This window comes from Callorhinus ursinus, unplaced genomic scaffold, assembly GCF_003265705.2.
Source record: "Callorhinus ursinus isolate GAN/ISIS: 27379988/994484 unplaced genomic scaffold, GSC_fseal_2.0 scaffold16, whole genome shotgun sequence".
NCBI lineage: Eukaryota > Metazoa > Chordata > Mammalia > Carnivora > Otariidae > Callorhinus > Callorhinus ursinus.
This window is the reverse complement of record NW_027397078.1, coordinates 10,402,830-10,427,775: the sequence shown is the minus strand read 5'-3', so window position 1 is coordinate 10,427,775 and position 24,946 is coordinate 10,402,830. Positions and strand designations below refer to the sequence as shown.

Here is a 24,946-nt window from a genome sequence, read left to right as displayed (position 1 = left end):
TGTGGTTGAGATCTGAAGGGATTATTCTTAAGTCATAATTATACATTTTTGTATATTTTTGTATACACTTTTGTATTGTATCCCCAAATACACAAAAGTTTTATCTACGTTTCCCTATGTCCAATAGCTGCAGGATAAATATGAGATCCCAATAACAATTTTTTTAAAACTGTTTCTAGGGTTTAGCCTCTATATGCAGTGTTTCTTTTTAATAATTTATTTTTTTACTATAAATATAATATTTCTTGCAAAAAATCAAATAAGCATTTTCAGTGATGAAATTCTATTGTAATACAACTCACTGCTCAAAGATTGTCACGTATTTTCATCCTGATTTCTTCATATGAACACTCTAATACACTTTATTTTTATGTTTATAGAGGATTATAATTCTATTCTATAAGTTGTTTTTATAAGTAAAAATTATATATTATGTATTATATCTTGAAGAACCTTTTGTTTTAATATAGCTGACTGTATCTAGTATTAAAAACCTGTATCATAGAATTCTATGGTATAGATACGCTAAAATTTTTTTTATGGTTCGTCTTCTCCAGTAGAGTACACACTCCCTGAGGACAGGGACCTGGTTTGGTTTGGTCATAGCTATATCCCCAGTGCTTACGAAAGTGCCTGGCAAATAGCAGGTGCTCCAAAATTTTGTAGAATAAATGACTAAATGGCAAAACACTATTGATGAATATTTGTACTGTTTCCATTTTTTACTCTTTCAATAATGAATTTTGCAATTAGTAATCTTATAGGTATATTTTGTACACCTATTTATTTTTGTAGGGCAAAATCCTAGAGAAGGAATAAACCAAACCAAACCAAACCAAATTGGAGAACTTCAACCCCTCTCAAATTCCTCCCAGCATGTTCAGGAAGTCCCCAAGTGTAAAGGGAGGTGGCACTTGATTTTACAAATCTGGTCTTCCTACGTATCACCTAGTACTGCTACTACAGTCTCACAAATGTAGTCCTGTTACTAAGTGGCATTGACCTTTTCCTTCATTTTAGCTTGTGCTGTTTGAGGAAGTTGTCTGAATGTCTTATGTTTCCACCCCATGTTCTCAGACATTCAACTGCCTGTCGGTTGAAATGAGAAGAGTACCCTTTGTCCCTGCTAATTTTTTGTTCAGCAGGCTATACTGGTTACAAAACTTTGTGCCCCCAGTATCTTTATGAAATTTTTTTCTCATTTAGCTTTTTTTTTTTTTTTTTTTTTAAACGTGCTTTCCCCCCAGGCTCGGGGGTAAACCCGTGTGAGGAAAAGGCATCATTCATCCCACATCCTCATCCATGTCCTATGGAGCTGTCCTCAGAACAAACCTAACCCTCTGATGCTTATGAAGGCTCCTTAAACCAAATTTGCAAACTTCAGTTTTCTCCTCTCTTCGGCTGAGTGCTTTCCCAAGTGGCTTCTGCAAACATACCTTTAGCAGGTGCAGTGTCACTCCTGTAGATATTTCTGATACCCAGGGTAAAAGTCATCTTTGTGTTCAGGTAGGGAGGGACCCTGGAAACACACAAATAGAAAAATTTAGATGAATGCACATACACTCAAATTTCATCTCAGCAAGTTTTCAAACAGTTCAAGATCCTCCCCCCCCCATTAAGTCCTACAACTTTAGTGTTTTAATCTTTTGGGAGGGATTCCTTTGTAAATATTCTCCTTTTCCATTATAAATGTTATATACGCTCATTTCAAAATTCTAGGAAAGATAGTAAATATTAAAAAAGAGGAAATTAAGTCATTCATTAACCCCACCATCCAGAGCTACTGGTGTGAAAATTTTATACACATTTTTAATATGTAATCTCTATGCCCAATGTGGGGCTTGAATTCAGGACCCCAAGATCAAGATTCATAGGCTCTACCTACTGCACCAGCCAGGTGCCACGATTTTATACACATTTTATTCTAATTTCTTTTCTACATGTTCTTACACAGTTGAGGTCATATTGCACATTTTTATATGACTTTTTTCTTATTAGAACAAAAATTTCCCAGGGTGCCTGGGTGGCTCGGTCAGTTAAGCATCTGCCTTCGGCTCAGGTCATGATTGCAGGGTCCTACAATCAAGCCCCCCATCGAGCTCCCTGCTCATCAGGGAGTCTGCTTCTCCCTCTCCCTCTGCCCCTCACCATGCTCATGCTCTCTTCTCCTTTCTAACAAATAAAATCTTAAAAAAAAACACACAAAAATTTCCCTTTGTCACTAAAAAGTTCTTCATACACATGCTTTGTAATAACTGTAAGCCAGTCCCTTGCTTGGATGTACTATATTTTGGGATTATTCATTTTAAAAGCTGCCCTCCAAGTTTACTCAAACTAAAAGTCATATTCAGTTCTTCCTTTTCCTTCATTACCCAAATTCACTCAGTCCTGAGGGCTGATCTATTTTTTAGGGGGGGAGGGGCAGAGGAAGAGGGAGAGAGAGACTCTTAAGCAGCCTCCATGCCCAGCACGGAGTCTGACACAGGGCTCAATCTCAGGACCCTGAGATCATGACCTGAGCCAAAATCAAGAGTTGGATGCTTAACCGACTGAGCCACCCAGGTGACTCTTGTCTAGTCTATTCCTAAACAGTTTATATCTGCCCCCGGGCTTTCAATCCCAGCTAGGGCAGCTGTGGAGCTTTTAAAAAAATACTGATTCCTCTGGCTTCACCACAGACTAAGTCAATCAGAATCTCTGGGGGATGGAGTCCAGGCATCTCTGAGTCTACCAGCTCTCTAGAGGATTTTTATGTAGCTGGAGTTGAGATGTACCTTTCCGGTGCCTCCTCCAGTCTCACTGCCACTTCTGAGGTTCAGCCTTCATCAACTCCCAGGCAGGTGACTGTAGTTACCTCCTAACTCCAAAATTACCTCCCCGGAAACACAGGTCAGATCATGTTACTCCTACTGAGAAACCCTTCACCGCTCTCTACTGCCTACGCAAGAAAGTGTAACTTGGCCGGAGCAAGGCCCTCCCCCATCACAGCCCTGCATTTCTGCATCCTTTCCTACTCTAGGTCCTCTGGTGCACCTCGCCGCTCTTCCGAGTAAGCAGTCTGCTTTTGTTCATGCTGCGCCCTAGCCTATAATGATGTCCTTCTCTTTTCCCGAAACAACGCCATTATCTTATTTGTACTTCAAGGTCCATTTCAAATATCCCACCCTTCTTCAATTAGTCAATAATCATCTCCTGAGTGACTATTACATACCAACCATTTGGTCAACATTTTCTGATTTGCTACTGCATCTAGGTGGGGGGGGGATACAACAGTGAATACAATAGACAAGAACAGCTGCCATGTGGAGCTTGGTGGGAGAGGTAGACAACAAAACAAAAACATGAATAAGAAAATGGTAGGTTAAGTGCAATGTAAGGAATTAGAGCATATAGTGACTATATTGGTTATTTTGGACTGGGTGGCTATTTTCATCTGAAATGATCTTTCTGAGGAGGTGACAACTATACTGAGATCTGAATGGCAGGAAGGAAGGGAGCAAGCATTCTAATGATAGGACCAGCCAGCGTGAAGGCTTTCAGGTGGAACAAAGTCTGATTGAAGAACAGAAAGAAGGCCGGAGCAGCTGAAGCACAGGGGTAGAGGATAATGGGAAAGGACGTCGGAGCCAGCTCCTGGATGCTTGCTAAGTCAGGGTAGAGGGTTGAAATTTGATTCTTTGTGCAATGATGGGAAGCCACTGGAGGGTTTTAAGCAAGAGAGCGCCATGATATGGTTTGTATTTAAACAAGATCACTCTGGTGGCTGTGTGAACAACAGATTGAGGGGGTGATGGTGGCAGGGACAAGGTAGGTGCTTTGGTGGCAGTCCAGTTCTCCTTGAAGTACTGCTGAATTTAAAGCAAATCAAAATCATAAACTCCCCTTACTTTAGGCAAAATGCTAACATTCTTATTATCTAATAGGACCTGGATGGGCTGACCTCTCTCTAGCCTCCTGTATACCATCTTTGCCCCTTCTATTGAGCCTCACCGACTTTATCAGCTCCCCAAATGCAGCATTCCTTCAGGCCTCAGGGCCTTTGGACTTGCTGTGGTTGAGTTTTGTGTGTAATAAAATACACACGCAGTTTACTATTTTAACCATTTTAAAGTGTACGATCCAGTGGCATTAAGTACATTCACAATGTTGTACAACCATCACCACTGTCTAGCTCCAGAACTTTTTCACCACCTCGGGAGAAATCCCTGGAACTACCAAGCAGTCATTTCCCATTACCCCTCCCCCCAGCCCCAGGCAACCACTAATCTGCTTCCTGTCTCTCTGGACTTGCCTATTCTGGATGGTTCATACAAATGTAGTAGTAATACAATATGTGGGCTGTGTGTCTGGCTTCTTTCACTCAGTATATTTTCAAGATTCATCTACGTTGTAGCGTGTGTTGGCACTTCACTCCTTTTTATGACTGAATAATATTCCACTGCATGCAGAGACCACATTTTGTTGATCTGTTCGTCAGCTGGTAGACACTGAGGCTGTTTCCACCGCTCATCTACTGTAACTGGTGCTACTGTGAACATTCACGTACAAGTTTTTGTTTGTACACCTGTTTGCAATTCTTTGGGGTATCTACCTGGCAATGGAATTGCTGGGGGAAATGGTCGCTGTGGTTCTCTTTTGAGCAACTGGACATCAGTGACTCTTAGGCTTGTTATTAGTCTCCCGTGGCTGCTCTAACAAAGTACCACAAAAATGGGTGGCTTGCATGACAGAAATTTACTCCCTCACAGATCTGGAGGCCAGAAATCTGAGATCACAGTGTCATCAGGGCCATGGTCCCTCTGAGACTGGGGAAAATTGTTTCTTGCCTCTTCCACTCCTTGGCGTTCCTCGGCTTACTTGCAGCTCTGTCATTCCGATTGGCCACATGCCCTTCCCCTGTGTGTCCCTGTGCCTTCACATGGACCCCTCCTCATGTCTCTTCTTTTAAGGACATCAGTCATACTGGATTAAGGGGCCACCCTCCTCCAGTATGGCCTCATCTCAGCTTAAATAGTTGCATCTGCAACAACCCTATTTCCAAATAGGGTCACATTCTGAGGTACTGAAGGTGGGACTTCAACATATCTTTGGGGGGGACACAATTCAATCCATGACTGACAGTCATGGGGACACAATAACAATCCATGACTGTTCAAACTGACAGATGTTACTGTGCATCTTGTTAACATGGACTTGGAGTGGGGCCCGAGGTTCTGCATTTTCAACAAGCTCTCCCAGTGGATGCCAGGTTCAAGGGTAGGATGACCAACTTGTTCTGGTTTGCCAACGACTTTCCTGGCTTTAGCAATGAAAATCCAGAGTGCAAGGAAACCCCTCAGTGTTGGGAAAATTGGGATGGTTTGTCACCCCATGAAATCACCCAGACCACAATTTGAGTAGCAAGGATTTAGCGATGAGCTATGTAAATTTACCCATTAATTACATTATCAAATATTCATATTTATCTTTACATTTAAATAATCTATTTTTCCTAGAACAGTCCAGGTGTTCAAGAATCTGGACCTAAAAGTTATCCCCAGAAAGCTCCAAACTGAAATAGTTGAGCTGATGGGCGCCATCTGTGAATATCATTTGTTAACTCATGAAATTATCTATGATGCTCAGCAGTGTCCCTGTTAGGTTGAAAATTGAGATTTCTGACTCCTTTACAGGGTAATTATGCATGGGCAAGACCTTTTGAGGCTAAGCGTAGCCACTGGGTTTGAAGTGTTCAGTATCCTTTTCCTGCTGCTTACTGGGGGCTGTAAAAATATAGGAGAAAACTCTTTTCTGAAGTTGGGCTTAAGCTCATTGCAATAGGGACAGTATCCTTCAAATCTTGATTCCTATTAGGACCACCTAAAGAACTTAGAAACTGCTGAGACAGAATGATTCAGGCTACCTGGGATTGGGCCCAGGTAGTTATAGTTTTTTGCTTTTTTTAAAATAAGCTCTCCAGGTGGTCCAAATGAGTAACCAGCATTGAGAATAACAGTGCGGGAACTTCCTTTAAAACAGAACCCTTGCCAATCTGTTCCTAATCTTTTTTTCACCTGCACCCATATTCCTCTCCACTCCCCTCTATGCCCACATATCCTTTTGTTATGGTTGATCATTTCCTTAAGCAGGTTCTCCTCTTCCTCCTGTTTGTGTCCTGTTTATACAATGACCTCACTGACCTGGGACCATGTACAACTTACTGGAGGTAATAATTACTCCTGCAACAACTGACTTTGGCAGGCTTTCCGCAAGCCTATTGACTTTTTTACTCTTTCGCAAAAGGTGTCCTTAACATCATCCATGATAGAGTTAGCCTGTGATAGTGTTGCTATTTTGACTGCAGAATCTCTCAGGAATCAAGCTAAATCTCCCACAGAATCTGTACTGTGTGTTCCTCTACAAACCAGCCACAGGAAATCTGGGTGGTGTGTACATTATTCTTTTATTGGGATATAATTCACATGTCATAAAAGCCGCCCTTCTAAAGTGTACAATTCAGGGGTTTTTAGTAGGTTCACGAAACTGTGCAACCATTACCACTATCGAATTCCAGAATATTTTTGTCACTCTAAAAAGAAACCCCCTACTCATTAACAGTCACTCCTTATCCCTGCCCCCCCCCCCACCCAACCTCTATTTCTGTCTCTGTGGATCTGTCTATTCTGGACGTTGCCTATAAATGGATCATTCAACACCGGTCTTTTGTGTCTCGCTTACTTCATTCACTCAGATTTTTCAAGGTTCATACATGCAGCATGTATAAGTACTTCATTCCCTTTTGTGGCCAAATGATTTTACATTGCATGGATTTACTACATTATGTTTATCCATGCATAACTGATGAACATTAAAGTTGTTCCTGCTTTTGGGCTACGATAAATAATGCTATGAACATTCCTGTACAAGCTTTTGTGTGAACATGTTTTCAAATCTCTTGGGTATATATCTAGGAGAATTGCTGGGTCATATGGTATCTCTATGTTTAGCTTTTTGAGGAACTTCCGAATTGTTTCTGAACATTATTTTTTGACCTTGATACAGCTCTCTCTTTCCTGGGTGTGAGGTGGTTTGAACTTGTTAGGTTGGGAAAAATGGTTCTTAGGCACTTTAAACATTTTATGTGCAGAAAGAATGGTACCCTCATACAGAAACTTGTTCGGCATCATTTGCAAAATTCACGTGAGGACCTCTAAAAAATGGCCTTCCTGTCGTGGCCAGGGTTTGGGGTGTCTGAGCTCCCAGGTTCCTGACCATCTCTCCAGCTGTATCTCTGGCCACCTGTCACAGTCTGTTCCTGGCACAGACAAGGCTGGCTTTCTCCAAGGACACGACTGTGGGGCCACTTCCATCCGAAAAGGCCTGGTGGGGCGCCTAAATGCAGAAACGTGACTGCTTTTCGGGGATACCAGATGCAGATAGCCCTGCAAATGTAAAGCCCTACTGTGCATCGAGCAGAAACTTACGTGCCCACGGCGGCCTGGAAGAGGTTGCGAGGACCTCCGACCCCGCCCCCAGGCTCCTCCATTCCCTCCCCGCGGCCCTGCCCGGCTCTTGGCCTGGAGGTCTGAGCCTGCGCGGGCTTGCCTACGAGGGCCGCCTTCTCAGCATGCGCAGTCGCTGCCCGCCCGATCCTTAAATCGGCGCCCCGCAGAGTGCGCGCTCACGCACGCGCACGGCCTCGTCTGCGCGCGCACGGGGCCTCTCGCGGCACGCGCCCCCGCCCCGCCCCGCCCCGCCTCCTCCCCCCTCCCGCGCGCCCGCCCGCCGCCCGCCGCCGCCGCCGCCGCCGCCGGAGCTCTGTAGTATGGCATCGAGGAGAATGGAGACCAAACCTGTGATAACCTGTCTCAAAACCCTCCTCATCATCTACTCCTTCGTCTTCTGGGTGAGTGGCCACGCCGGGCGGGTGGCCGGGCCTCAGGCCGTCAATCCGTAGTGATGCTCGGAGAAAGGAAGGGCGGGGGGGAAACCCAAACCAAAAATCTCATCTCGGTCCCCTCCTTAAGGAGATAGGCTCAGGGGGCTGGGCTGGGGCTGCAGGATGGCGGGGTGCAAGCTTGGGGCTGCTCGGACCCTGGACCCCGCCCCGGTGCAGGCTGCAAGGGGCTACGTGGTGGCGGTGACTGCAGGTTGTCGACCTTTCCCAAATTTGTTTTAATGCACTGATTTATTTTTTTAAGCTCGCGGGGTAGGGTCAGCCTCCAGGGAAAGTTGCGGGTTTATTCTTCGGTTTCCCTCTCTGGACACCCCTCCCCGACCTCCCTTACCAGCCTGTTCGCGGTGCCTTTAGGACCTAACCTGGCTGGGAGAGGGCGCGGGAGCACCGGGTTTGATCCCAGATTCCCGGTTATTCCCAACCCCGCGGGGCTGCGAGAGGAAGGTACCAGGAGCCCTGTGCCTGCTTGGCTGGGGAAGGGCGACCAGAGCCCCCCAAGCGCACTGATGGGGAGAGGGAGCTGCCGTCGCGCGGAGACGCACTGAGAGGAGAGGGTCTTACATAAACTAGGCTTCTTTGAGCTTCCCCGGGGACCCAAGAGGTGGGTCTTACGACCCTTTTCCCACTCCCCTCCACCCCTCCGCTCTTCATCTGGTCTGTTATTGCGCGAACCCAATCCGTAGAGTCGTGGGGGTAGACCCCCGCCACTTGGTGACAGCAATAGCGCCCCAACTCTACTCTCCATCTAACCAGTGCTGCTCCCAGTCCTTGAAGCTCAATGCAGAAGGGTGACGTCAGCCCCTCAGCTGAGGCCTCGGGGGGCTGCGTGGTGCACCTCGCGGAGGGATGCGCCCTTCGCGCGGGGGTAGCTGGAGGGGGTGGGGGCAAGGCTTGTGCCTTACCTCATCCTGTTTGGCAATTCGTGGAATCGGTGCAGGGCTGACACTGCAGTGATTCACTTGGAGGGGTGGGTGGTACCTAAAGACCGTTCCCTGTTGTTTCTCTTTCCATGTAGAAACCCCCTCCCCAAGTTCCCCATTTCCACACCAAGCCACAGCCACCCTGCAGGGGAATGAATGTCTGTTACCACCTCCCCCCTCCCCAATAATTTGGGTCATTTCACCTTTCAAGGCTGTCATTTTGAAACCTGAGGCTCTGTAGAAAAAGCTCATCCCGCCTTTGGTTGTTTTTCTCTGTGCCACCCCCCCACCCCAAATAGGCCTAATTTTGGCTTGAAACCGGGCACAGTAATGTGTGAGGTACCCAGACTTGGTTTGATGGTGAACTAGGCTGTTTGTAATGACCAAGGCGGGAGCTGAGATTTATTAAGGATGAAAAAAAATCTCTAATGAATGCCCCCCCCCGCCCCCGTGGCATTTCCTTGTCACTGGCATTGGTGATTCTTCAGGTCGGGGAACTGTGGACTCTGGGGACCAGACATTCCTCTGCAGTGAGATAGGATTAGATTAACTGGGTATATCACACAAAGCAGACACAGAAACGGACTTTATTTGGATTGAAAACGACACAGGTTGAACATTTTTGCCGAAACTTTCCAGTTGCCATTCCTGGGAACTGGTTTAGTTTTTTTATTTCCTTAAATCTCTGTTTGGCACTTTAGTATTTACTTGACTTCCTATTTGTTATTGGAGTAAATCATATGGGTGATTATTTTTAGCTTCCTGAAAAATAGGATTTACATATATATGGAGAGGTGTTCTTCCCTCATCACTGCAGGCTGCTGAAGAAGGGAGGCTTCTAGAAGGACGCTTTTCATCTGATCTCTTTAACTCTTCTTGCTTACCTCCCACCCCCACCCCGTGCATATAATTACTTAATGCCCCCAATACAATTTAAACAAGCACTGCATTTTATGTCCTCTGAAGTTCTTGATGCCTGCGTTCTAAGTTTTTTTAATAATCATAAATAAAATGTTTACCTGGAGAATTTTCAGTAGTTTAAATAGCATTCAATAATCATTTCACAACCAAAAGAATGAGATCTCTGCAGATTCGAGGGTATTTTAAATAAGACATTCTCATTAATAAAGTGTTGTCCAAATGTCCTGTTTTCCATTGTACTTTAAATGCTGGTTGCTTTCTTTAAAAACAACTTTGTTGAAATATAATTCACATACCATATAATTCATCCTTTTAAGAATGTACAATTCAGTGGTTTTTAGTATATTCACAGATATGTGTAACCATCACCTCAGTCAATTTTAGAGCATTTTCATTACCTAAAAAAGAAACTCCATACCATTTAGCTATCATCCCCCCACCCTCCCCTCCCCAAGCAGTTACTAATCTAATTTCTGTCTCTGTAGATTTCCCTATTCTGGACATTTCATATAAATCATATGGTATGTGGTCTTTTGTGAATGGTTTCTTTCACTTAATGTAATATTTTAAAGATTCCTCTATGTTCCTTCTTTTTATTGCCAAATAATACTCCGTTGTATGACTATATCACATTTCGTTCATCCATTTGTCCATTGATGGGCATTGGGGTTGTTTCTATCTTTTGGATATTTTGAATAACGCTGCTACAAATGTTCATATACAAATGTGAATGTGTGTGGGTGCCTGGGTGGCTCAGTTGGTTAAGCGACTGCCTTTGGCTCAGGTCATGATCCTGGAGTCCCGGGATTGAGTCCCACATCGGGCTTCCTGCTCAGCAGGGAGTCTGCTTCTCCCTTTGACCCTCTTCCCTCTCGTGCTTTCTATCTCTCATTCTCTCTCTCTCTCAAATAAATAAATAAAATCTTTAAAGAAACAAAAACAAAACAAAACAAATGTGAATGTGTGAATGTACAAATGTTTGTGTGAACAAACATTTTCAATTCTCTTTGCTGGGAATTGCTGGGTCATATCGTAACTCTATGTTCAATTGTTTGAAGACCTGCCATACTGTTTTCTGAAGTGACTGCACCATTTTTTTTATTCTCCCCTGCCAGCATTGTATGGGGGTTCTGATTTCTCTACATTGTTGCCAACATTTGTTATTATCTGACTTTGTGATTCTAGCCATCCTCATAGGTATCTCATTGTGGTTTTGAGTATCCCTCATAACTAATGATGTTGAGCATCTTTTTATGTGCTTCTTGGTCATTTGTATGTCTTTCTTGCAGAAATGTCTATTCATATCCTTTGCCCACTTTTTATTTGGGTTATTATTGAGTTGCATGTGTCCTTTATGTATTGTTGATTCAAGGCTCTTATTGGATATATCATTTGCAAATATTTTCTCCTATTCTGTGTGTTGCCTTTTCACTTTCTTGATGGTGTCCTTTGAGGTACAAAAGTTTATTTTGATAAAGTCCAGTTTGCCTATTTTTCTTTTGTTGCTTGAGTTTTCAGGGTCACATCTAGGAAACTTTTGCCAAATCCAAGATCATGAAGAAAATGCTGTTTATTAGAGTGATTTATCAATTCAGTAAATACAGTTGAGAAATTTATCTTTTTCTAGCACCTAGAACTATGTCTGGCACATAGTAGGTACGCCAATATCTGTCAAAACTTTTGGGATTAGATTAGGTAATTAACAAAAAAGATGACCTTGGTGTTCTTTTAAGTGGAAGATGGAGGGAAGATTAGGAGAATTGTTTCCTTTGTGTTTTTTGTGAATTGTTTTAATAGGACTACCTCTCTTCCCTTCCTTCAGTTTAGACTTAGGCTCAGAAGACATTTGAAAAAAAAAAAAAAAGACATTTGAGCTTAAAATGGTGGTAGACCAGTAGCATCAAGAAGTGGATGTACCTGAGCATTTACTAAAGCAGAAGTCTAATGTTAGGGAAGAGATCTTTGTTTTATCTGGCCTCCTCTTCTGTCTACAATCACTCTCCCCTTCTGAGGTGTTCCTCTAAAGCAGTGGTTCTCAACGGGGGACCTTATTGCCCACCCATCTCCTGACATTTGGCAATGTCTGGAGACCTTTTGGGTCACACCTGGGGATGGAGTGCTATTGGCATCTAGTGGATAGAGGCCACAGGTGCTGCTAAACATTCTATAAAGCATAGGACAGGCCCTCACAGCAAAGAATTATCTGGCTCAAAGTGTTAACAGTGCCTGCAACCTCTACACTATCAGACTTGACAATAAATCCTATGAAGAAAAATAGAGTCTTATGCAAAACTAACTGTGTTCACTGGTGTTTGCAACCACCATACCAGAGCATGCTCAACACAATCCCATGTGAGAAGAAAAACAATCTCTCTGGTGTACTGTAATTCTTTTTTGAAGATGAAAGGTAGGTAGTTCTTTATATAATAGTGTCTAAGTGGATGAGATGATTTGTCTTCCAGTAAGTGATATCACCTAAATGCTAGGTAAATGGATCCTTTATTTTCCCTGATTTATGTGTTTCATTTTCAGATTTATAGAAGAGGAGGAAAAAAAAACACACCTAGGAGTAAGTTGTCCTCCGCTTCAAAGATTAGCAAATAGTGCCTGGCACATAATAGGTTTACCCAGAAAGTATTTACTTAACAAATGAATGAATAAATGAAATTTTATTGACTACTCTTGGGCTCATTTATTTATTTCAATTTACCTTAATTGGGAGGCTTTTAAAAACAGTGTTCTTTTCAGTCTACCTGCGGTGATTTAATGTGTTCTTGACATTGATGTATACAAACATGGGATAGAGGACTTTATAAAGAATTGCTTATCCTAATGATAGTTCAGTTACTATATTTTTATGGTCATCTAGTTTGCCGGACATTTTCGTTATCTAAAATCTAAAATTGGAATTGGAATTTAATTTGTTAAACTGGAATAAAAAAGATATCTATTTTGTCCTACTACAAAGCAAAATATCTCTTCTTCACAACAAATATAATTATTTCAACAACAAGCAGGACAACTTTATAAATATGCCACTTATTAGGTAAATTCTGTTTTGATTTATTTTTTAATGCATTTTAAACACTCCTGTGAGTTCTAAATCCACTGCATCTAAATCCACTAAATAATGTGTGAAGAGAAATATCCTTTGCTTCATTCCAGCATATATTGGATTTGATTTCTTCTTTGAATATCCAAGGACCTAATTAGCTCGTCAATAGTGCTATCAAATTTTCCTATGGCAAAATATGAGTGATTCTTTTTTTCATTTGGTAAGCATCACCAATCTTTCTTGGGGAGGATTTAAAAGAATAGTGGTCAATGTTTTTCTTTTTTCTTTTGTCATCCAGAAAGTTTAGGTCCTTGGGCTAAATAGAGGAGAAAAATATCTTAAAGAGCATTACCTAACATTTTTCCAAGTGTTTGAATCTTGGCACATACTAAAGTTTATACTTACTATTTTGCATATCAGTGTAATTCAATAAACATTCATTAAATGGCTTTTATATGCCAGGTATCTCAATAGAATGTTTACCCACTTTTGCTAGCTGCTGCTTCATTTTTAAGTGATGCACTTGTTCTACTACTTCTCAATTTTTTGGTATTAGGTGTTATATATTGTCTTCCCACTATGGAAGATGAAGATTTAGCTTTCTCACACTCACATCCTTTCCATATTGGGGTAGACCCCAATATATCATTTATCATGATCATATACCATTCTGGTTAGAGCACTAGTCAGTGTTTACATTAATATAAGCCTGCTCACTAGGTAAGCCTACTCACAGCTGAGCCATTTAGTGTGTGTATTATGATTGCTTGCACAGCTTTTTGTTTTCCCTGTAGTTAAAAATTGCCTTGTTTTATATCCTTTGCTTATACCCTTTTCCATGTTTGCCCCTAATTTATCCCCATACTCTCCCCAAGAGCTGTGTATCTTCACTCAGTATGTTCAACACTTCATGAATCCTACCCGTTCCCATTGGAGACATTTCTCCTAGATCGTTCTGACCTTCAATTTGCACTAGTCTTCTCTGAGCCTTTGAAAGAGCCAACATCATTTTACTCTCCATTTACCATCATCCTGGGGAATCCAGTCTCCTTTTATGTTGGATCCTCAGTTTCCTATATGTCTTGTTTTTCTCTTTCTTGGTTTGTTTTTTCATTTTGGTAGAGCAAATCTTCTAGTAACTTTCTGGAAAAGGATGCATGGTAGGTTACTATTTTCAGGTCTTGCAGGTGTGAAAATCTTATTTTGCTCTTACACTTAATTTGATAGTTTGGCTGAGTATAGAATTCTAGTTTGTAAATCATTTACCCTCAGGATTGTTGCTGTCTCCTCCCCTCCTCCCAGTGTTCTTGCTCTTGTTACTGTTGAGAAATCAAATCTTATTCTAATTCTTAAATTCTGTTTTTCCTTCTCTGAAAGATTTTGAAAACTCTTTCTTGTTCTTGGTGCTCTGAAATTTCACCAGAATATGTCTTGTTATATGTTTCTTTTTATTTCCTTCCTGTAGATCCTTTCAGTCTGGTAACTGAGGTCCTTCTGGTTGGGGAAATTCTCTTGAATTGTTTTTTTGATTACTTTCATTTTCCCTATTCTCCCTTTCAATGTTGTACCTCTTAGATTCTCTAATTTTCTTTCCTATTTTTTACCTCTTCATCTTTTGTTTAAGATTTTATTTTTAAGTAATCTCTACACCCAACATGGGGCTCGAACTCACAACCCCCAAGATCAAGAGTTGCATGCTCCACCAACTGAGCCAGCCAGGCGCCCCACCTCTTCATCTTTTTGGCTCTACTTTATGGGACATCGCTCCCACTTGATTTTGCCTGCTGTTGCATTTGTCATTTGTTTTATATGTTGATTTCTAGGAGCTCCTTTTTGAGATCTGAATATTTCTTTTCCTAGCATCTTGCTCTTGTTTCAAAAATGTAATATCTTTTTATAATCCCTCTGACAATATTAATGATTTTTTTAAGTTTGCTTCTTCTGTATAGTTTCCTTCAAACCTCTCTGTTTTCTGGCATATTACAGACCTCCAATTTCTTTTTTTTAAGATTTTATTTATTTATTTGACAGAGAGAGAGAGACAGCGAGAGAGGGAACACAAGCAGGGGGAGGGAGAGGGAGAAGCAGCCTCCCGGCGGAGCAGGGAGCCCTATGCGGGACTCGATCCCAGGACCCTGGGATCATGACCTGAGCCGAAGGCAGACTCTTAACAACTGAGCCACCCAGGTGCCCCACAGACCTCCAATTTCTGATAAACTTTTACTCTTTGTTCTGTACATGTTTAAGAGTAGAGCACTAAGCTGATTGGAAGCTCCTAGTATATGAAGTGGGCGTTTGTTGATTTTAAGTTGGGTGATTTGGCTGGACAATTGAGTTTTGGAACCAAGGTCAATGTCTTTAGGTCTTTTCCTTTGGTCTGATCAGATTTCCTACAGAAGCATCTTCTAATCCTCTCTTTGAATGAAAAAGGTTAGGAATTTGGATGTCTTCATGTGCAGTATATAAACCTTTGTTAGGCTCCTATTTGAAGTATAGAATCTATGTCCACTGTGCTTTTGTTTTGCAGTTCAGAGACCCTTTGTTTCATTCACCTTCCCTAGAAAATAAATCTGAGCCTATGCTGGACTGGGGAAAGGCCAGAGACAGAAGATGGAGGGGATCTAGTTACTTTTCCAAAAGATTTTTTTTTTTTTTTTACCAGATCCTCCTTATTTTAGCCCCTTTTCATCCCCAGTTCCAGGTATGCATGAAGCTGCCTTTTGCGGGTACTTGTGTGCAAATATTTTGTTCTTGGCTTTTCTTATAGCTGCCATAAGATCTGGCTTTTTCTCAGCTTCCAAAATGTCATTGCATTTGTCTCCTCTTCCATTCTCTTTGCTATTGTGGGTTTAAAAAATCCTTTTAGTGTCATTTCAGTGGAGTTTTGGGAGATAGCCAAGGTAAATGGATGTGTTCAATCCATCATCTTTAACTGAAAGTCCTTTATATTTGTGTCTCTTCATTGCATGGTACTAATTAAATACATAGTTGTTTGTGAGTGATTGACTAGAGGATCTAAAATGGCGATAGTTGGGCTGTTCTAGTAGATACTGGTATCTACTTTTCAATTTTTAAAAAGCTTTTGGATGTCAAGGGGAGTGTTCTAGGTTGGAACAGGCTAACTAAGGCACAGCCTGTTTAAGGTCACATGGCCATCAGGGACTAGAGTTGGATAAATGAGAATGAAGCTCTGAAGGTTGCTGCTGCTTTTTCTGCTCTTCTAATTTCTTCCCACCAGGTGAAGGCCCATGTGCCTTCTGACCTAATTCAGACCTTGCTGTATTAATTTAATGTGGAAGCACCAGAGTTCAAAGTATGATGTTAACCGGGTTATCGCTCTGCCTTTTTTCTGTTACCACAATGATAACGCTTCATGTTTATTATAGGACCTGTACATTATAATCTGAACAGTCTTTTCTTAATCAACTTTACTTCCCATATGCAATATGTAGTTAAGATATGTGCACTACCTTTTATAGCATTTGGGGAACATTAAGTCTTTTCCACTTAGTAGTTGCTTAGAAACTAGCTGAATTTTTGTCCAATTAGAATGAAATACTTTCCTCAATTTTAATTATAGCCAGAGTTCTTGATTTGACCCTACCACGAGCTACATTACTTATGATTCATTGACTATTCAGCATTATATACTGTTTTAAGTAAGCACCTCAGATGGTGCTGAGATTTGAAAGTCATCTCTGACTGTGTTTCTTTGTTTAAATGTATTAAACCCTTGACATGGGTGACTAATGCACTGCTAAACCAATTTGAAGCACACTTTAAAATATATTCATATGTCTTTTCCTCCTTTGTTCCCATTACAGCAGCTTCTGATTTGGGTTCTCTCCTCATGGCAAGCAGATTGTTGGATTACTGCTCTTAAATTTCTTTTTTTGGCGGGGGCACTTGGGTGACATAGTCAGTTAAGTGTTTGACTCTTGGTTTTGGCTCAGGTCATGATCTTGAGTTTGAGATTGAACCCCAGACTGGGCTCCTTGCTCAGCATGTAGTCTGCTTAAGATGCTCCCCCCACCTCTAAAATAAATAAGTCTTTAAAAATTTTTTTCTTTTTTTGGCTGTTATCCCCCTTGCTGCAACAGAAAGCTTTTCATTATTGGCTCAACATTTTTGGCCTCTTTTATATAGAACCCCAATATTCATCAAGAAAAGGATATGGGGGAAAAGATAGGAGAGGGGTTTTTCTTTGGTTTCCCTTTTTGTTATTTGATCAATTGAACATGAAAGCATGTTAAGTAGTTTGGTGGTAGAATTAAGGATCACAGTTCTATTGTGGAAGATTTTCTTTAGTGCTTTCTGTAAGACATAGTGGGTGTTTTCATCATCTGTTTTTGGAGAAATTGCAGGTGCCTTTTACTGGAAGATGGAGTGGGTCAGGTACAGATACTAATTGAGCAATCTAGATCAGTGATTCTCAACCCTGTGTGCCCATCAGGATTGCCTAAGGAGACCTAAAATGTATGCTTATGTTTCACCCTAAGAGATTCTGAATCAATTGGTCTGGAGTTGGGTACCAGGATTTCTGTCTTTTAAATTATCTCCCAAGTGATTCAGCTATTCAAGTAGGATTGAGAAACATTGATTCCAAGAGAACTCAATATATAATAGCAGGCCTGGTTCACCTTGAGTCTCCTGGATCTGGAGATTGCTAGGGAATATCTAGCTGTTGAGTATCTAGTGTTGGCTTATTGATTTGTTCTGCTTTGCTCCAAAGTCTGAAGCTAGGTTTCCAGTGTCTCTTAGTAAATCGAAGTGTCCTTGTCACCCTTGGGAGACCTTGCTAGTCATTTCTAACTACAGGTGTGCTCGTCAGAATCACTAAGGGACTTTTAAAAGATGTATGGTCCTATTTCCTGAAGTTTTGATTTTAATTGATCTGGAGAGCAGCCTGAGTATGTATTTTTTAAAACCACTCACAAGGTGATTCTGATTCCTGGGGTGTGATTCTGTGGTCCGTGATGCAGTTTGTTATAAATAACTTTTTACCATATGAATGCTTTCCTGTCATGTGATCTATGGTACCATAAGGCTAGTTTGAGAAGATTCCACAAGCAAGATTTAGCCCATCTAGTATTTTTCTTACCCACTGAACTGATCTCTGGCAAGGGTCTCCAACTGAACTCTTGGAGTTTGAAGTAGTTTCTTTTCTTCAGGGTGAATCTATTTCTGTTCACAGTTGTACTTAGAAGAAGTTAAGAGTCATGGTTTGCCCTCTGTCCAAAGATTTGACTATTATCCAATATATAAAACAAAAAGCAAAATAGAGAGCAGTTTATGAGTAAAGTAGATTTCTGATCTTTTTGGGAAGTGTGGTCGTGTTTGGGGGTGGCTTTGGTTACAGAGGCATGAGTGGTTGACCTTGGCCTTAGAACCATTTGGGTGAGACTGTTGTCAGATTGACTCTGAAAAGTGTGTTCACCGCAGTGTGTCTGTTACTGCTTGGTTGACCTTGAATTGTGTGAGACCTTCATTGTAATTGGCTTTCAGAAGTATGTTCCCTGAAGCAAGCTGAGTTGTCATTGATAATTAGACTGAGGTGAATTGCCATTGATCAAATAAGTTTAAAAGTGGGTGCTGGTGGTTACTAGTTACCATGCCTATTGAATAATCAATTTTCCTTTCCCCAGAAGTATAGAGACTTATTCTTGCCTCAGACTACCAATTCTTGCTTCTCTGTGAAATCAAGTTGTTTCTGCACTTTAGTTCCCATTCTCCAAATATCATCATGGTGATATACAGAATTCCTGGGTCAGTTAATTGTTCTAATCATTCCACAAAGATTATTTGAGAATTTCTGATTTCCAGGGATTGTTCCAGGACTTCCCAAAGGTAGACCCCATTTCATTGAAAAGGAACCTAAAGCTCGATAATATGAGTCTGGGTGGTAAATGTTCCTTGCACATCCTCATCAACTTCTGTTCATTTTCTGTTTCTGATGAAACTTTCGAGGATTTCTTGCTTCACTCAATTTCTGTTTCATATTCTAAACTGTATCATTCACTTGGTATTCTTTTAACTATTGCCCTTTCTTGTAGGGAATTCGAAATCAGTCCTATGTGAAGTCTTGATTTGGACATTTGCCGTGTGATCTTAGGCAAGTCACATAAGTGTCTCTGAGCCTCAGTTCCCCCTTCGGAATTGAGATCCATGCTTATCCACCTTAGTCAGGTGTTTGAAAGTTAAGTGACATTCAAGTGCTTTTTTAAAACATTTTTTTTAAAGATTTTATTTATTTATTTGACAGACTGAGAGAGAGAGAGCACACAAGCAGGGGGAGCAGCAGTGGGAGAGGGAGAAGCAGGCTCTCTGCTGAGCAGGGAGCCCGATGTGGGGCTTGATCCCAGGACCCCGAGATCACGACCTGAGCCGAAGGCTAAACTGACTGAACCACCCAGGCCGCCCCATTCAAGTGCTTTGTAAAGTGTGACACACACATGTTTTGGCAACATTATTCCTCATGGTGTAGAGTGTTGCTTTTTTTCTTAATATCTTACACGTGGGAGGTACTATGTCTATTTGTTAAATGAGTAAATTGATCATAACACTCCCTATCCTGAAAATCAAGGATGATTAACTTTTTGGATTCCAGAGCTGGGATTGCAAACGGGTTTGAATAGGAACCAAAGATATAATGAGTTTGGGTCACTGAGTTTAAGCTCTCTCATTGAAATAAGAGTATTCTTATGTAGGATAAATAAATATAAATCTGTCACTTAAAATTAAATGAAATATTGATGACTTGCCTTATTATTTTTCGATGAACTTTTAATTTTAGAACAGTTTTAGATTTACAGAAAAACTGTGGAGATAGTACATAGTTTCCATATACCATGTAACCAGTTTTTGCCACTATTAACATCTTATATTAGTATCGTACATTTGTTACAGTTAGTGAACCAGGATTGATACATTATTAACTGAATTCCACACTTCATTTAGATTTTTCTGAGTTTTTACCTAATATCCAATTTAGACTACTATATTACATTTAGTAATATTACATTTATACTTCTTTTGGCTATGACAGTTTCTCAGACTTTCCTTGTTTTTGATGAGGGACAATTTTTGGAGAGTGAGGGTCATATACTTTGTACAGTGGCCCTCTGTTGGGATTTGTCTGATGTTTTTCTTATGGTTACTAGGTTACTATGTGTTTTGGGAAAGAAGACCACAGAAGTTAAGTGCCATTTTCATGACATCATATGAAGGGTGCATACTATCAAGATGACTTACTGCTGTTGATATTGACCTTGATTACCTGGCTGAGATAGTAAAGTTCCTCTCTTTCCATCTTCCCATACTGTATTCTTTGGAAGAAAGTCACTATGCCTAGCTCACACTTAAGGAGTGGGGAGTTATGCACCACTTCCTTGAGGGTAGAGTATCTACCATTATTCTTTTATTAACAGAGTTGATTTCCACTCAAGAAATGTTAAAACCAACAGTAAATATTTGTTTTAAAAATAATAAAATATTAAAAATATTTGAGTCCGTTGGGAACTAGACAAGAATTCTTTCTTACCATTATTATTTATGATTTGGTTTATCTAGCCAATGAAATAAAACAAACAAACAAAAAACCTTTATGTTGGATCTTTTCATGGATACAATTGTTGTATACTAAGAAACCCAATAGATTCTAGTTAAAAAAAAAAAAAACTACAAAGAGAATTCGGTAAAGTGGCCAATTGGATACAAGATAAAAATACAAAAATTACTTGCTTTTCATTATTTTAGCATAAGTCTTAGAAAAGGAGAGAAAAGAAAAATTCCAGTCTCAGTAACAACAGATATCGTAACTACTTTAGAATAAAGCTAACAAGAAAGGTAAGGCTCTTATATGAAGAAAACTAAAGTTTTATTGAAGGTCATAAAATAAGATCTAAACAGATTAAAGGATATTGTGTACTTGAGTGGGGAAATCTAATATCATAAGAATACCAGTCTTCTAAAAATGTGTTTAGTGCCATTCCAAATAGAATCTCAACAGGACTTTTTTGAGGGGTAGGGGTAATACTTGATAAAATAATAATGTTTATATAGAAGAACAAGTGCCTGAAAAATCAAGAGAAATTGGGGTGAAAACGGATGTGCCCTAACCATTATCAGAATATACTCTTGTGGCAGACAGACTATAAGATGGCTGCCATGACCCCCTACTTCCTGGTATTCATGCCCTTGTGTAACCTCCTCCACTTGGGTCTGAGCAGGACCTATGACTTGCTTCTAATTGAATACAACAAAGATGTTCTGATGCCTGTGAATACATGTTCATGATTGCATTAGATAAGACTGTAATGTCTATCTTCCTGAGAGACTCTTTCCCTGGTTGGCTTTGAGGAAGTAAGCTTCCATATTGTGATCTGCCCTATGGAGAGGGCCGCATGGCAAGGAACTGAGGGCAGCTCTGACTGACTGCCAGCAAGAAACTGAGGCCCCCAGTTTGGCAGCCTGCAAGCAACAGAATGATGCCGACAATCAAGTGATCTTGGAAGCAGATCCTTCCTCATGTAGGCCTTGGATCAAACTGCAGCCACCTGACCCCTTGGTGGAAGCTTTGTGAGACTCTGAAACAGAAGACCCAGTTAAGCTGTGCCCAGATTCCTGACACTGCAGAAACTGAGGTAATAATTGTATGCTGTTTTATGCCTCTACATTTGTGGTAATACATAACTAAAAAAGCTGTGAAGTCACTAATTGAGTCAATCCCATATTGACTTAAAAACAGACAAATAGGTCAGTGGAACAATAGAGGATCCAAAAATAAATTCTAGTGTATATGGTTTACTATATGAAAAAGAACATTCATTTTAGTGAGAGAAAGTTAGGTTTAAATGATGCTACTGGATATACAGAAGAAAGTAACATTGGAAGAAAGGAAAGGAAAGTTACTTAAATAATATTAAAACTTCTATTTGGTTTAAATGCATAAATATAAAACCAAAACCAAATCCTGTAAGAAAATATAGAGATTATATGCACGACATGAATCAGAGAGACTGCCTTAGCCCAGCAAAGACTCAGAAGCATTTAAAAAAATGATTCTTTGCTTATAAAATTTTTTAAATTATATGGCAGAAGGTACAATAAAGTCAATTAAATGGTCGTGGTGAGATAAGGAGCTAGTGCCAGGCCGTTAACTAATTTACTGTTTTCTTCATTAAGAAAGTCCTGTTACAAAAAAAAAAAATTATTTACATTCTGATGCAAGCTTCTTCTCATCTTGGACTGATAACAGTTTGCTGATCTTTGGGAATCCCTGCTCTAGGAAAGGGGTCAGCAAACCATTTCTATAAAGGAACAGATAATAAATATTTTCAGCTTTGTGGGCCTTATGGTCCCAGTTGCAACTACTCAGCTTTGCCATTGTCATGTAAAATCAGCATAGACAATTGTAAATAAAGAAGCAAAGCTATCTTCAAATGAAACTTTATTTACAAAAAGAGGTGGGCAGCCCAATTTGACCCATGGGCTATGGTTCTGACCCCTGCTCTAGGGGATACCAATATAAGGAAGGAATAATCCTTAGCCTCAAGTATTAAAGTTTCACGTTTAAATGGGCATGGAGGAGTGGGAGTGAAGCAAGCCTCCCAATCTGGGGCTTGAAAGAGTTAGCCATGCACTATCCAATAAAACAACCACTTGAGCACTTCAGATGTGGGTAGTCTAAATGGAGATGTGCTCCAAGTTTAAAATACATAGATGTTGAAGATTTAATATGAAAAAATATTTCCATTTTTATATTACATGTTGAAATATTAGTATTTTGGACATATTAAGTTAAATAAAACATTATTAAAATTAATTTCACCTATTTTTAATTTCAGTGGGGCTACTAGAGAATTTAAGGTTAAGTATGCAGTTCACCAATAGATCTCTATTGGACAGCACTGGACTAAAAGTACTAGAAGTTTAAGTTAAGTGCTGGGGGCCAAGGGAGAGAGCTCATCTAGCTGGGGAATTTTGGAAAGTCAATGGACAGAATCTACCTTGGAGAATGATGGGATTTTGACAAGTAGTGCCATGGGAGGATCATTGAAGGCTCTCAGATGGAGGAAGTGGCATAAGTAGAGGTTTGTAGAAAGCAGAATGGTTTCTGTGTTTGGGACAGGTGTGAGTTTAGCTATAATAAGGGACCAAATGTGGCACATCTAGGTAAGTAGGCATAGGCCTTATGATGGGTTGACTGCATGGGTTAGAGCTTTGGACCTATTTTTGCTGGGGGTGGGGTGGGAAGACTAGACCTTACTTTCAAGCAGGGAGTGGTAGCTTTGGAAACTGTTTACAGGTCTAATCTAGAAACAGTAAGTTGGTTGGGTTGGAATAAGGAAGGCAAAAAGTGGTGAAACCTGGTTAACCAGGAAAGCATAAAAATCTTCTCTAGGGTGACAATGAGAATGAAGAATAGAGGATAGTGGACAGCCACTTTATGATGTGGCAAGGATAATCGTGAATGAGGGAGAACCCCAGTTTTATGTGCTTGAAGAACCTGGATGATGGTGATGCCCTCATGGAAATGCAGACTTTAGAAGTTGGTCTGAGATTAATAGAATGTGCTCCATTTTGCATGTGTTTAGTTGGAGATGCCCATAGATTTAAGAGCTGGGCCAGCTGTCAGAAGCTTGCTCACTTGTGTTCTTTGCTGACAAAGTGGCCCTGTGCACTTCTTTACATTTGGCCATCTCTGTACTTTCTGACCCTTCCCACTGTCCACCACGAACACAGTGCATTGACCGGGAGAAAGGATCTGACCCTTGGCTATTTGCTTGTTGGCTGGTCAGTGGAACTTAAGATGACCAGGCTTGTGAGACCTAGATGGAGGAGTTCTCAAGAACTGTTTGTATCTTGAACTCAAGATACAAGAGACATGGCTGGTGTAGGGACAGAAGGAGAAAGAAACACAGGGACAAGTAGCAGAGAAAGGAAAAACTTCACTGAGTGGGCCCAGTGAACTCTTGGCCACTAGACTAATGCAGGCTCCTCAGTAGCTCTGTAGCAGCCCCCACTTTTCCCTCTGGCCTGGAAGAATGGCTTTTCATTGGTTGTGGTGAAGTATGGCCAAGCAGGTGTGATTCCTAGCCTCCTTATTCTCTCCATTCTCCTGACAGTAAAGCTCCTTAGGTAACCAAGAAGGGTGATTAGGTGGATGTTTAAAGTTGTTAGAAAGGCAGGTTCAGAATTGAAAGAGGTCAGTGTGGAGATGCAAAATTGAGGAAAGTCTGTTTGTTCACGTAAGAAGCATGAGATCACAAACAGGATTCTTCACAACTGCATGGTAAGCCCAGAGTTCTACATGTAGTCGATGCTAAATTGCTTGCTGGTAGAAGATGTAATAGGTGTAGCCAAGGGTTCGGCCAGCACTCAGCTTTAAGGGAAGCCCAAGTTTCCAGTAAATCTCGTTTAAGGGATGAAGGTTCTGCTACAGGGTAGAAGCAAGTTATTGGAGCAAGTTACTTATTAATCTCCTTAACAGCAGCTGTGCTATTTGTGACGTGAAGCTGGCTGTTGTTTATATCGTTCAGAGATGTTTTGAGAACAAACAAGTGACTGCTTTGTATGTTGTATTTTTCATAAGATCGTCCTGGTCTGCAGAGGTAGCTAGCCTGACAGTTTTTGTAAATGGCTTAGAACAGGCAGCTCTGAATGGTGGCTCAATGAGTGTGTTGGGGGCCTTTGATTTGGTCTAGATGACAAATGGAGGTGAAATGCACTTCTCCACGTTATGCCTTATTTGCTTGGGGTATTTAGTTTTTAAAGAAAAATGAAAAAATTATAGCTGATTCCTCTACATCTCTCTGTCATAAATTCAGAGTTTAAAAGTTGAGTAAACATAAATTTTATATACATTTACTAATACATGCATATCTATAATGATTATAAAGTATCGCTTTCAGATTTTTAAAATTTTGTATAAATGAACCACACTATGTTTTGAAACCTGTTTTGAAACTTGCATTTTTTGCTCATCATTGTCTGACATGTTTCCGCATTGATAAATGTGGCTCAAGTTTAGGGGCTGACAAAGTATGGCCCATGGGCCAAATCTAGCCAGCTACCTCTTTAAGTACATAAACTAGAGCTGCTTTCACACAAAAA

At 40.7% G+C, this 24,946-nt stretch overlaps 2 protein-coding genes across 2 annotated transcripts in view; one reads left to right on the top strand and one right to left on the bottom strand.

The window, feature by feature from the left end:
- The window catches only part of LOC141374276 (ferritin light chain-like), a 76,753-nt gene extending 69,161 nt beyond the window's left edge, over positions 1 to 7,592 (bottom strand). The window contains exons 1-2 of the mRNA XM_073901922.1: positions 7,464 to 7,592; positions 1,437 to 1,519 (exon numbers count right to left, since the gene is read on the bottom strand). Coding sequence (XP_073758023.1) covers positions 1,437 to 1,519; positions 7,464 to 7,525 — 145 coding nt within the window. The 5' untranslated portion in view covers positions 7,526 to 7,592. The remainder of the gene's footprint in view (positions 1 to 1,436; positions 1,520 to 7,463) is intronic.
- Positions 7,593 to 7,739: 147 nt separating this feature from the next.
- TSPAN7 (tetraspanin 7) overlaps positions 7,740 to 24,946 on the top strand; it is a 134,342-nt gene continuing 117,135 nt past the window's right edge. The window contains exon 1 of the mRNA XM_025857790.2: positions 7,740 to 7,885. Coding sequence (XP_025713575.1) covers positions 7,805 to 7,885 — 81 coding nt within the window. The 5' untranslated portion in view covers positions 7,740 to 7,804. The remainder of the gene's footprint in view (positions 7,886 to 24,946) is intronic.